Genomic DNA, 13,531 nt, shown 5'->3' with positions numbered 1-13,531 from the left:
CTCTGTTGTGATTGGTCAACAGCTTAGAGATGTCCCACCCCTTAGCCTATCACGTACAATGAGTTTGACGCTAGCCAATAGAAGCGTGAGTGTTACGTAGTTTTGTCATTATGTTAAGGAAGTAAACAAAGGAGTCATTGGAGGTGATATTATTATTGATCTTTTTTTGACTTGGCTAAAGTTGGTTTTACTCCTGCCCCCGTCCAAAGCAGTACGTTGCTTAGTTTCTGTGTCATAACTCATACATCCCCACATCCAAAAATCCAAACTATCCCTTTAAAGTCAGCGTTATTACATAAATTCATATGGCAGGGTGTATGTCATATCTGTACATTACGGTTTAAAAGAGGGCATACAGAGTGTACAAATGTTGACCTCGACCTTATTTCTGAAATAGCGAGAGAAAGATTATCTTTCGATCCCGTTTGAATTGTGCCACGAATTACACATATGATGTTTGTCAATTTAAAAGATAATTTTGCAAGTCAAAAAAATTAAAATGTGTCGTAAAACTGTGAAGTAACACTTTTTTGTGTGAAAGCCCTCAATGAACTACATCTCCCGTCACGCACCAACACCAAGATGGCCGTCACGTTGGCACATTTCACTTCTTTCTTTCAGAATGAGGCGAAAAGTATTAAAAGAGGTGAAAATCACTCCAAGTCTGGGCATGTTGAGAGCTGTACACAAACACAAGGGGAGTTAGTCGGTTCCGTAAGAGCCAGCATGCGGGACCGGGATTCTGGGATTTGTAGTCTTTCTAGTTGCATATTTTTCGGAGTCTAATATTTCAACAGTTTTACGACAAACTGTGACTTTTTTATATAGAAATTATTTTTTGTGTAAAAAAATGTGTAATTCGTGGCACAATTCAAACGAGATCGAAAGATACGTTTTCTCTCTCCATTGACTTCAATACATAATTCTTCCAAAATAAGGTCCCATGGGTCGGAAGTAGATGGGCGGGACTTCGCCTCTCTATAGACAAGTTTACGCGCCAAAACACGGGTAGCGCCATAACCCTACACAAATGCACTTCATTTCCGCCGGAAGTCTTTTGCACAGCGTCTGTCGGTGTAAACCGGTGTAAACAGTCAGACGGGCACTGGTGTAAACACAGCGATTTCGATGCTAACAGTGATGCTAGCTTGGGAACACGATTCTACTTCTTTGACTGGAGATGGCGTTACTCTCCCCCACCCAAATTCAGTGCAAAACTGGGAGGATAACATGACGACGTGGCCCAGCATAACGTACAGCAAAATTTGCTCCTACTTCGTTCAATCCATGGCAATAGATGGAAAAGCAATGGACAGTCTGAAGGCATATCATAAGGCTGCGCACATTCTACTTTGCCCACATGCTCCCGAAAATTGTTGACGATTTTGTTGAGGGAAGGTTACAGTTCTGCAGTAAATATCTCAGCATTTTAAAACCAAAATAAACTGCCTTATTTAGGTCATGCCCACAGGAGCCAACAGTTGTCTGTTGTTTACATAATGCACAATTTACATGATCTCTTTATGCTGTGCAATATATCATATGTGCCTGTACTGTTTGAGTGAAAATAAAGTTTGATGTAATTTAATTTCATTATTGCACTGTTATTGCATTATTGCATTTCATATGTTCCTTAGAGTGCTACAATTTCTTTTAACACAGTTCATCATTCATATTAAGCTCACACTGTACATAAATAACACTGAATTAATTAATTGTTGAGAGGAAACTAAAGAAATGGCTTCAACAAGAAAGATCACATGTTTAATCCTAACAGGTATTACAAATTAAAATATAAAAGCAGCCCACACAATTACATCACTATGAAAATATTCATATATAATATAAAAAAATACAATGCATGCAGTATTTGTTGTGTTTATCTGTATTTAATGAACAACATGGCTGGGTGCTGGGTGCTGGTTTGTGGTCGTAGCACTCTCTATCTAACCACTCGTTCAGGTGCTTTCTCGAGTGATTGCAACCAACTACCGCACACGTAGTTCCCGAACCACTTTTCTTCATGTTGTAATTGTTATATCCTCTTTGTCTCTGCGATATCAGTGCTTTGTCGGCACAACGGAGCTAGCTAGCAAAACAAACCCAGTCCGCCAAAACGGAAGTGCATTGCATCGAAGGGAGGAGTTCAGGATGTAGAGCGGAAACGGCTCAATAACTTGTGTATAGCAGTCCAAAAATAGTTATTTTAATAAACATGACCAATCATTGCCAGTCACAGATCATAAATCATAAATTCAGTTGACAAACAGCCGTGATAATTGAAAAGGCATGATTAGACACGTCCAATGCAGTTAAACTGAGTAAAATTACCACGTGAACAAATGCTAGTTTAAGTCACATTTTTCATGAATTTGCACGGGTAGACAGCGCAAATGTGTGGATAAACAAACACCAACGTGGACATTCTGCAGAATTCTGGTCATTCACGTCAGCTTGAGTGATGGAGATGTTTTGATTTTCAGCATACCCTATTACTCACTTTCAGTCTGAAGAACCACATCAGAATGACATCAGTGTAAAGGCTTCACGTTATCAGGGAAAACAAAGCCGCCATTGTGGTGTTGAGCGAGAGACGCTGGTGGTTGCTGTTCAGTGTTGTGTCAGCTCAATTGTATTTCCCTCCTGGTCAGTTAAGATAATTCTATTTAGGCGACATCAAGTTACATTAGAGCCTGTCAATTCTTTGGCCTGACATACTGACCTACACAGACACCAAAAATATGACTAAATCGTCATTTAAATGTAGATATGTGGAAGCTTATTATTATTTTTGTGCTTATATTACGATGTTACAGACATAATAGAGACATAAGGACACTCTGTCATTCATGTCTTTTCTGGACATTTACTCATTTTCGTATCACGTAAGCATGAGCAGCACATTTGAAATGCTGCACTTCTCTTATTGTCTATGAATTGATCATACATTAACAAAAAAACTAACAATGTAGGCCTAATCATAATAATCAAAAACATTCACTAATCCCATTTCTATCTGTTAAATTATCTGGCAGGTGTATATAAGGCTGTAATCTTCAATTGCAAGACTATTTGTTAAGCACAGCTCACTGATGAAAAACATTGATAATGTGTCCTAATTTCTAAATGCAATTTATTTACACGTTACACTTTAATTAGAAGATTAATTAGACATGCAGAGTTTGTATTTAAGATTCTGGAAAGATATGCCTTTAGGATTAAAATGAAAGATCTGTACTAAAAATAGATATTTTATATTTGATATTAATATGGCATAAATGTATATTTGATAGATAGCCTGTGATTTACTCTTTTTTAAATGTTATGCTTTTATTTTATTTTATTTAAGTGTTTGGCACTTTTAATTAAGAAACATAATGGATACACAATAGATGTTCCTAATGCTACCAGCCAGGCTAAAGCCTAAATAAAGTGGTAACAATAAAATACTTCAACACTTGAGAAATATAATACATTTTAATGCATTGGGGTTAAAAAGACACAGATGACACTTTCCTCTATGTATCTTGGGTTTGTTTTAGCGTGTTTGACAGTTTTTGTGTCCAACTCAATCTCTCTTTGCGGAAACATATTTTTGGAATCTGTAATCGTAAACCCCTAATACAGCAACAGGTGAACACGAAGCACAGGTTTAAGATGGCTGAAGAGTATGCGGGAGGAGTTAATAGGCGCTTTCACACCGGAGTACTTTTCCCAGTATAGTTCCGATATCCTCCTGGGACCCGAGGAAAAAAAGTGTCTTCCAATTTCCATTTTTTTGTGATTTCCCACCTATTTAAGGTTAAAAAAACATCTTGCAATTTAGACTTTTTTTATTTTATTTTGTTTTAAAATGTTACAGTATGTCCACTGTAGAGGACGTCGGGACCATATTAGTTTGAAAAGACAGCCAAAATTAATAGATAGACTATGTAACATATTATGGTTATAGAGTGAGATTAATACAATAATACATTCACCTTTATTTAAAACATGAATAAGTAATTGATCTGAACATTGCTGTTTATTTGGTCAATAAAAAAACTAGTTTGGTTTTTGGTGAATCTTTCCAGATCTTCAAAGACTTTGTAGTCAATGTAGTGGGAAAAGTACCTCATTGACTCCAGTCGGCACGGGCTGTAGGGTCATCTTGACTAGTTGTATGGATGTGGTCTCCATTTGACCATGCTCATAGAAACAAAGCTTGCATTCCTGAGGCAATTCTCATTTTTCATGGCTCCACTTAAAATAAAATCAACAATAAGACATACGTGCTACTCTTGGCCCACAGAGGGCCATGTCTTTCCAGCTCGTCCCTATCTGTCTCTCTGTCTGTATCTGTGCGCTCATGGAGCCTCCTGCATCTTCCCCCCCTTCTTCTTGACCCTCTTCTATCCCAGGTGTGAAATCCTCATCTCTCTCATCATCTGAGAGCTGAAAATCTTAATCTCCCTGAACTATCTGGTACAGAAAATGTCTGCTTCAGTTCCGTCTCCTGCAACAATATTGAGTCATTAAGTCCATGAAGATGGTCCTGACGTCCACTAGAACTGACATTTATAAAAGGGCTGTTATTTGAAAACTTGAATTATTAAATTGCTTTCAGAACTAATTATATAGTTCTGAAAGCATGTTAATAAACAAGAACATGTATGATTTTCATGGTAAAAATTACAATTATTCAACAATATTTGACTTCTCCTCCTGCTTCTATAACATTTAGTTTTTGGTATGCCAGCCATTTTGGATGAAAAGAAAGAGGAACTTCCCAGCATGCAATTTTAACCAATGACATATCATTGGAAAGACAAGGATGTCCTCTGTACAGTACATCAGGGATTGATAGAGTAGCTCAAAAGAGTCAAAGGAGATGCATGTTAACAAAATGTCCACTACAGTTGACATTTTCAATGGGCTGGGTCCCAGGAGGAGATAGTTCCGAAAATGTGCGTTCACACCAAAAAAATCCGGAACTAGAACTTAGTTAATGAGAACCTTTCCACCCCCTTTTCAGTCCCTGCTAGAGAGCAGGTGCTTTCATGGGAGAAAAAGGTTCTCATTTGTTTCTGATTGGCTGGGCGGATTGCAAACCACGCCCCGTAATACTCCCAAAAAGTGTTGTGAAGCCGCCATTTTGTTTCCCTCGCATTAGCATTATTAGCATTAGCCCAGCGCACAAACGCATAGAGACTAACTTATGGCAACACAAAAGAAAACATGGGAGCGGTGGAGATGAGGAGGTGTCGCCGTTCTGCCGATTTACTCGGAAGCCAGCCCCCAACTCCGGGGACTTCAGGCCGGGGACTTCCGGCCGGGGACTTCGGGTGGCAGTATACGCAGTGAAGTGGTTTGCGGCCTGCCAGTAAACCCAAAACAGAAGAAGAAGAAGTGACGTCAGCGACTTCATTTGACTAATCCTCCCTCAGGATCTTATTCCGGTGTGAACGTGATTTGCTCTTCAGAGTTCTGATGAACTAAGTTCTGATGAACTAAGTACGGCAAAGTACTAGGGGCATGTTTTGAAGTGAAATGGGGGTTTTTCACTGCTAAATGTGAGGAAAATGCCTTTCACTGGCTGTCAGAGAGGCTTAATGTTAGGAGCGAAACGGATCCAACCGTAGTATAGTCAGAAGCAGCTGATCAATAAAAAAAACAAAAAAACAATTAAGCACCGGGGGGCACACACTTTTAGGAATAAATGGAGAGAAAAGGAAAAATATGTTTGTAGGCCAACCGAGAAGTTAGCAAGGACTGCTTCAACAAAAAGCCAATGGGATTTTTGGAATGGATTTCAGTATATTGCAGAAAATAAGGTTTGCGGCAATCATACCTTTAACGCGTTTTGTTCAGCAGGATAATCTCCAGGCGCTGTGCAATAGCTGCCCATTGCTCCTGGTGCTAGGATGGGTTACATGCACCAAATGTCACTGTGTGTGCTGTGTGCCCGTATGTGTGACCATTAAAGAGGGGTTCATCCTTCAATTCTTCTATTAACACCACTTTATGATTGTTGAAGCATAAATGCAATTGCCAGAAAGCTAACGCCAGGCTATTGCCTGGAGTCATGAAGACGTCATGAAGTCATGTGACCGTGCTGTACAGCACGGTCACATGACTTCCCCACCGCTAAGCTAAAGGTGGCTAATGTTCACCCATCAGCAAAAACACGTGGGTTTGCTATCCTGGCTCCAAAATGGTGGAATGAGCTCCCCATTGAAATCAGGACAGCAGATAGCTTGCACATCTTCCGGCGCAGACTGAAAACTCATCTCTTTCGACTCCACTTCGAGTGATAGAAATACTAACAAAGAATTACTAACAAAGCACTTATATACTGATAAAGGACTGGCTTATCTAAAGCCAGTTGAGTAGCACTTGAAATGTTTGGCTCTATGAAACCTGATGTACTTATATGATTCTGTTTTCTTCAAGGTTGTGTCTTCCTGGTCGAATGTACTTATTGTAAGTCGCTTTGGATAAAAGTGTCAGCTAAATGCAATGTAATGTAATGTAATGTAATGTAATGTAATGTAATGATGACGTCTCATTTAGACACTTGTTGTCAACCGGTGTTTTTAAGACACAAAGAAGTTTCCGACCTTCACCAGTGGGATATTTACTGATGTGTTTTGTGTCGTAGAAAGAAAACGTGAATTCAAGTGAATAGCCAGATAAACGCTCAAAAAACTGTTGACTTCAAGACAAGTGAAAGTGGTAAAATACCAATTTATTTCCGGGATTAAGGATTTATTTCTGCACCACTCTATCTCGTTACTTCCCAAGCTTGGTGATGCGTTATAGTGCCCTGGGGAAAGATAGTAAAGAGTGTAAATCCCAGGAGAGAGATAACTAGATGGAAAGGTTGAGAAGCTGACAGACACTCACTTCCACGCACATACACACACACACACACACACACACACACACACACACACACACACACATACATCCCCATAATTAGCATGCTAGCAGGCATTTAAATGTCCCACACAAAGGCTCACTGTTGCTCACTTGCGAGACAATGCACAAAAGGAGTCAGTGGGAGCCCCCAAATCACCCTAATAACCCAGCGTGGATTCCCAGTTTTTTTTTACCATTCCACCGATCACACTCATTCACTCACTCACTGGCTGGCTAATGAAAAGATGATAGCCTCGAGGCCTGCAGTCAACCAGCAGCTTGCCCCTTCCTCCTCATTTCCCCCTTGTTCATCTTTTCCTCCACCTCTCCGATTCTCCTGAGGTTCAGAGGTCCCAAGTTTGGTGCATGGGTACATCCACCGAATGACTGACGGACAGACAGGGGATGGAGGATCTGTAATTAAATGAAGATCAAGACCATGAGGGGAATTATCTTAGTTTTTTAACTTAGATTTTAACTCGATTACAATCTGAACAGAAATGATTTGATTATGGGATAGGAACTCATAATGACTTATAATTGGAGATACTTTACATATTGTAAGGAAAGTACACAGCTGTGAGTGCTTTGAGCCAAAAAACAGTCCTATAGATATCCCATCATTTGAACACATCAGGGCGTGCAATAAGCTGGTTTGGGTTCATCAAGGCTGCAAGGAGGTTTTAGGGACCAACTCAATCTCTCTTTGCCAACAAATATGTTTAGGATCTGTAATCCTACACCCCAAATACAGCAACAGGTGAACATGAAGCACAGGTTTAAAATGGCTGAAGAGTTTGCAGGGGGAGTCACTTATAACGAGGGGTTAATTCTCACCGAAACCCGTGTCAAGTTCCTCAGGACTCTTTTATTTCAAGCAGCACCTGATACATGCAAGGGAGTCACTGCACATTATAACTCCCCTGAGGGGACCTTCCACCTGTCAACAAATCCGATGTTTGGGAGTTTGAGGGGTCTTCAGTATCTCTCTTAGATTCTTCCTCATCTTCTGGGTCTCCCGCTAAAAGTAACCAAAGCTCCAAAAATTAAGATAGGGAGAAAACTCAGAGCTTAACATCTCAAAGGAACATTATTTAGTTCAACCTATCCAGAACATTCACATTGTTTTTTAGGCACTCCTACAACACAATAAACTAGTGGGGGTTAAAAGGCTCATCTGACTATTTTTTGTATGGATTATTGATCACATCTTAATGTCTTTTTCTCAAAAATATTCTTGAATTTCATGAAACAATCTTGAATTTAGAGTCTCATGATCAATGTTTAAGCTCTCCTCTGTTTCCACATCTCGCCACTAGAGGGAACTTGAGTCAGTGAGTGTTGTTGTAAAGGCTCTGATAGAAATGGCTGCAGAGGCATCTAGTGGCTCTGGAGCTCCAACACTCATTACTGGATTAGAAAAGAAAGTTTTTCCTCACGGGTTCAATCTTCAACCAGGTTTCCAAAAGGAGAACACAACTACAATTATTTACATTTTTATTTACAACATGAAAAGGTAAACAAGTAGGAATAAAGTGCGTTTTGTGAAGTGAACAAAATGTACTTTGATGTATATTGATAACACGTATACTCCTTTTTAGTATCTTTGATCTAATACAGGTCTTGGTTACTACTAAATGTAAAATTATGCTGAGCTTGTTAAAACACTATTTCCAAACGTAGCTTTGTTTTTAGAAGGACTAAGATATTTAAAAATAACATTTAAAAAATGTAGTGATTTTTAAATCGCATTAAATCAAGGCATTTGTCAGAAATGATGTCTTCTAACTTCATGGAAATACTCCTGCTACAATTAGTGACTAAACTTGAAATGGTCCTGAAGTGCTAACTGTACAGCAAAAATAACATTGCTATTGCTATTGTAATCTAAATAAAGTATATACGATTTACAGGAAGAAGTGCAAAAAGCAGACTCTACAAGAAACTGTATGTGTAACAATCATTGAATGTCATAATCAACATGAAGGTTATCAAGCGTAATTTAAACAGACTTTGATTAAACAGTGCATCTTATAACAGATCTTCAAGGAATGCAGTGGCCAAAGGTATTTAGGAATATGCAGAGTGTTTTTTCGTAATTTCTAATCTTAATGAAACAATTTCTGCAACAACACTGGCAAGGCAACATTTGACAAACCATCTGTATGTTCAATCTAAAGCTGAGAACGCCACCACACAATCCTTCTTCAGGTCTATGTAGTTCTAGGGTTTGTGGGTGAATACAAAGTTCGATACATGACAACCTTCAGGTCTCTTTCTCGCTCTTATAGGTCACTGGATCAAGGGGGACTGCAGTCTGCAGGATGTCAAACTCCATCTGGTTATTGTCCATGTCCAGAACGCACATGACGCTGCGACTGCCTGATGTCCTGGTCGCAGTGTCCTGGAACATATGTTGTAAGTCTACCGAAACTGAACTGTCCTCTGAACTCTGGGCATCAAAGACCTCATCCTCTTCCTCTCCACAGCTCAATGCCACCTCGTTCTCGTAACAGAAGGCGCTCAGCGACCTGGTAATCAGGTATTGCTTGGTTCTACAAGTAGAAACCGGAGAAACGGCAGAAGAGGCCGTAGTTGTGGCCTTGTCGAGTTCTTTGGCGCTGAGATGGGGTGTGGACGGCACCTCGTAGGTCTGGTGGAATCTAGAATAGTCTACTTTGTAGCGGTCCTCATCCTCGTAGATCACGGGCTCAAACCTGTGACCCCATAAGACCTCTCTGGCAAGGAAGGAGCTACGAAACTGTGTGGTCATGGCAGTCGCCTCCACCATCCCCTCCAAGATCACAATGATCTCAAAGTCATCCGTCTCCAGATCAGCTCGATTTAAGGAATACAAGGGGCTATCTCTATCTATCTCGTGGATTATGACCAGTGGGGATACTAGAAACAGCCGGTCTGTTCCCTTATCGTAGCCAACGTTGAGGTCCATCTGCTCCAAGGGGATGAACTCACCTTCTTTGGTAACGTATGAACGTATGAGCATTGCGCGGACATGAGCCTCCACAATGTGGCTCTTACGCAGGTTGCCCACCCTCCACATGAGGCACAGCTTGCCGTCTCGCAGGGTGATTACAGCATTCTTGGAGAACACGAGAGTCTGGTTTCTCTTTTTAGGTTGTGCCATCTTTGCCATGATTGTGCCTATCATGAAAGAGTCGATGATGCAGCCCACTATGGACTGCACCACCACAGTTAGTACAGTGACGGGGCATTCCTCGGTAACGCAGCGCAAGCCATAACCAATGGTGGTCTGGGTCTCCATGGAGAAAAGGAGCGCCCCAACAAAGCCATGGACATGAAGTATGCAGGGCGTTCGTAGAGTCTGCGCTCTGTGCGATACCCCATCATCGTTCACCCTTGGTTGCTCCTTAAAGTCCCCATGTACCAGCGAGACACTGTAGAAGATAATCCCGAAGACAAGCCAGGAGACCAGGAAGCTGCCGCAGAATATAAGCAGCAGGTATCTCCAGCTGATGTCCACACAGGTGGTGAAGATGTCAGCTAGGTAGCGCTGCCTCTTTTCATCCATGTTGGTGAATACAACATTACATTGTCCATTTTTCTTTACAAACCGGTTCCGTGTTTGGTTGGTGCCCCTCGTGAATATCTTAACGTTGTTCATTCCTCCTCGTCCACACGGAGCTGGGTACGGAAACCCAACCTCCTCTTACTGTGTTTGGTCTCTATACGTCGCAGGGCGAGTGCAAACTGAAGTTGAACTTTGGCCGTTATTGAGACCTAAGCTGGAGATCTCCTGGCGTACGTCCTCTGGTAGAATGCCTGAACCAATGCTGTACCTGTCAGAACAACAGAACAAGTGAGATTGGGAGGATTAAAAACATTTTTGGTGACATTAGATGCAAACAACTTTGGATATTAGAATGTTTATTGCCAAGTTAGGAAATCAATTTGGTAATGTACACTGCATTGGGTTAGGAGGCTTATTATGCCTACTTTCAGGTTCTCAGGGTTAGAGTTATGTTTAGGTTTAGGGTGGGGATGCCTGCTGCAAACACTGTAAAAATGGGGGCTTTCACTAAAGCCAGTTTCCATGGAAACAAGTGTCTGGTGGCATTTGGTGGACGGAGAGAAATGGAGAGTCATCAGAGAAACGTGGTGAAAAAGGGAAGAGTACACAGTATTAAGTGCTCTTATAGCATGAGTCATAGAGGGAAGGGTGGAAGAACGGTCATAAGGGCAGCGATGCATCACTATTATTAGATTTTAAATAAGTTGCAAGAGGTGACTCTTATTGGAGACTTTTCTGAACCATTTTAATGCGTGAAACCTCACTGAGGATAGGAGTGATCTGTTAACTAAATCTTTAAAAAATGTATTTTGAAAGGCCTTTTGTATTCTTATTCTATTCCAAATGATTTACCCAAGGCTCTCTACTTATATTTGATTTACAGAAACACATTTGAAATATCACAGGTTTTAACCAACTTGCAATTAAGACCTTTTTGTATTGTGCAAATACTTGTGCATAAATGATTAATCTATTAGTTAATTGACAAAAATGTATTAACAACAATTATGGGAGTTAACGAATGTTTTATGTGCAGGATCTAGTGACATCTAGTGGTGAGTTTACAGATTGCACCTTTCTGAATACTTTCCACTCACCCCTCCCTTCACAAGCCTCTTGGAGAACCTGCATAACAATAAGCTTAATTATGAGTTATTAAACTGAAGGGACAAAGCTAGCCCAAGCTTTGGACCCAAATAGACAAGGTTAGTTAAATTAACACCTGGATGTATTATACATGTTTTCTTTCCACTGGTCTGAAAGAAGAAAGAAGCAAAAAAGCCCAAACTCTGTGACCAGTGCATGAACTTCTCATTTTAAAGCCTGGAGTAATTATGCAGAGTGGTCTGAGTCATATCTGGTCATTCAAAGTACATTTAAACTACCAGATACAAGCAAAGCCTTCTCATGCTTTTTCTAAATCTAATTGACTCTAAATGAATGCGATAAAAAAAGAACCTTGTTACATAAATGTAATTTTTCAATGTAAGCACGTGTTTCCTAAATAATGATGACATTCAGTGAAGGACCTGCTTTGTGTTGGGACTCGGGGACTGTGGACGATTGTTTTGTGTCAGTCATTCGGGATATTTGTGTGAGTCTTTTCAGGTTCGCTTCACTTCCTCCTTTTTGCTTTCAATGAAAAACTAGCAATCTGAAAACGAATCAATACTTTTCCCTGATTTCACCTCTGCTCGTCATGAGCCAACCCACAGAGGAGTCAGTGCAAAGAGTGATTATTCCCACGCTACAATCATCACAAACCGGACGACCCTTGTGTTGGCCTCATTTCAGATTCTTGTTTTGTCCATGTGGTATCATTTTAAACTTGGGAAAACATATTATATTTCCACGTTCATGTAGAGCATTCTTAACATGTCCAGATGACAGCTTTTTGAAGTAAACATATATGATACTCCAACATCAACATTTATTTTTATGCTAGGTGAAAGATTCACGTTACTGTATTAGCCTCCTTGGACATGTGTTTGTATTTCCATCTGAACACACAGACAGAGGAAGGCTGCAAACATTTCAGTGTATCATTATTATTATTATTATTATTATTATTATTATTATTTCAGCACCTCACTGAGTTTTCTTTTGACTGTCACTTGTTCAATCAATATAATACATTTTATTTGTAGGTATACAGTTTTTGGGCTTAATGGTTTAGGCTGATTGCTGACTTTAAGAGTAGTTCCAAATGTCAAAGGACCAACATTTGAAAATAAAGAAGAGATTTCTGGGCATGTGACATGTCAAACAACATCAGTATGAGTTTGATGATCATGTGCACCAAGGTACACCTGGTGTATCATGTTTCCAGGTGATGCATTTGTCATCCTCACCAGGTATTTTCAGTGACAAAGAAGTGTATCTGCACTTAATCACAAGAGTCATGTGGAGTTCATAGTACAAATAAAACATTTGTAACAAAATCATGAAGTTGATTTGAATCATACTCACCCTACCAAATAGTTTCCTGTTACTTTGTTCTTAAAATGTCACGTTTTAGTTCCTTTGTCATCTCTTCTTCATTCCTTTATCCTTGTTGTCAAGTCCATCATTGTCTTCTGCTGCCTCCTTTGCTGAATATAGTCCTGTCTGTGTCTCGTTCTATACGTATTCACTTCAGGCTGAAAATGCTGTGTCAATCTTTGCAGAGGGTTTAGAAAGGAGGGAGGGATGGATGAGGAGAGGAGAGAAATGAATAAAAGAATGAGGAAAACTGGAGGAGTGGGTCTGCCTCTTTGTCTGTGATGTGTAGGAGTTGAGTACTGCCTGGTGTACTGTAAGCTTGTTTGAGTCATGTGTTCTATTCTAACTCTCTTCGAGAAACAAGAGAGATGATACTGAAACAGATGGAAGACAAAAACAGTCTGGGGGCTTGGAGATGAAGGGCTTGCATCTCCATCATGCATGGTTTGAAGCTGAATCATCAGGACTGTTGCAATAATATAGGACTATACTGTAAACTGGCCTGTAAACACAAATCCCTGTTGCATTCACTCCAACACAGTCCAAACCCCATTCTCCCACAGCTCTGTTATTACATGTTAAATGCCACATCAACGAAGA

The 13,531-nt window shown here is 40.2% G+C and overlaps 1 protein-coding gene across 2 annotated transcripts; it reads right to left on the bottom strand.

Moving 5' to 3' along the window:
* Window positions 1–8,510: 8,510 nt before the first annotated feature.
* On the bottom strand, window positions 8,511–13,525 carry kcnj4 (potassium inwardly rectifying channel subfamily J member 4). Of its 2 annotated transcripts, none has more exons than XM_079642581.1 (2): window positions 12,920–13,525; window positions 8,511–10,718 (listed from the first exon to the last, which is right to left on the bottom strand). In XM_079642581.1, exon 2 carries the CDS (start codon window positions 10,541–10,543, stop codon window positions 9,167–9,169), a length of 1,377 nt encoding a protein of 458 aa, XP_079498707.1. In that variant the 5' UTR covers window positions 10,544–10,718; window positions 12,920–13,525; the 3' UTR covers window positions 8,511–9,166. The 2 variants fall into 2 exon arrangements, with proteins under 2 accessions (XP_079498707.1, XP_079498708.1); XM_079642582.1 differs by having other exon boundaries at window positions 12,925–13,525.
* Window positions 13,526–13,531: the final 6 nt, after the last annotated feature.

The sequence above is a fragment of the Notothenia rossii genome (assembly GCF_949606895.1).
Source record: "Notothenia rossii genome assembly, chromosome: 8".
NCBI lineage: Eukaryota > Metazoa > Chordata > Actinopteri > Perciformes > Nototheniidae > Notothenia > Notothenia rossii.
This window is presented reverse-complemented; position numbering and strand designations above follow the sequence as displayed.

Coding starts and splice junctions, on each gene's coding strand:
- kcnj4 (XM_079642581.1), bottom strand. CDS start 10,543: ATGAACAACGTTAAGATATTCACGAGGGGCACCAACCAAACACGGAAC.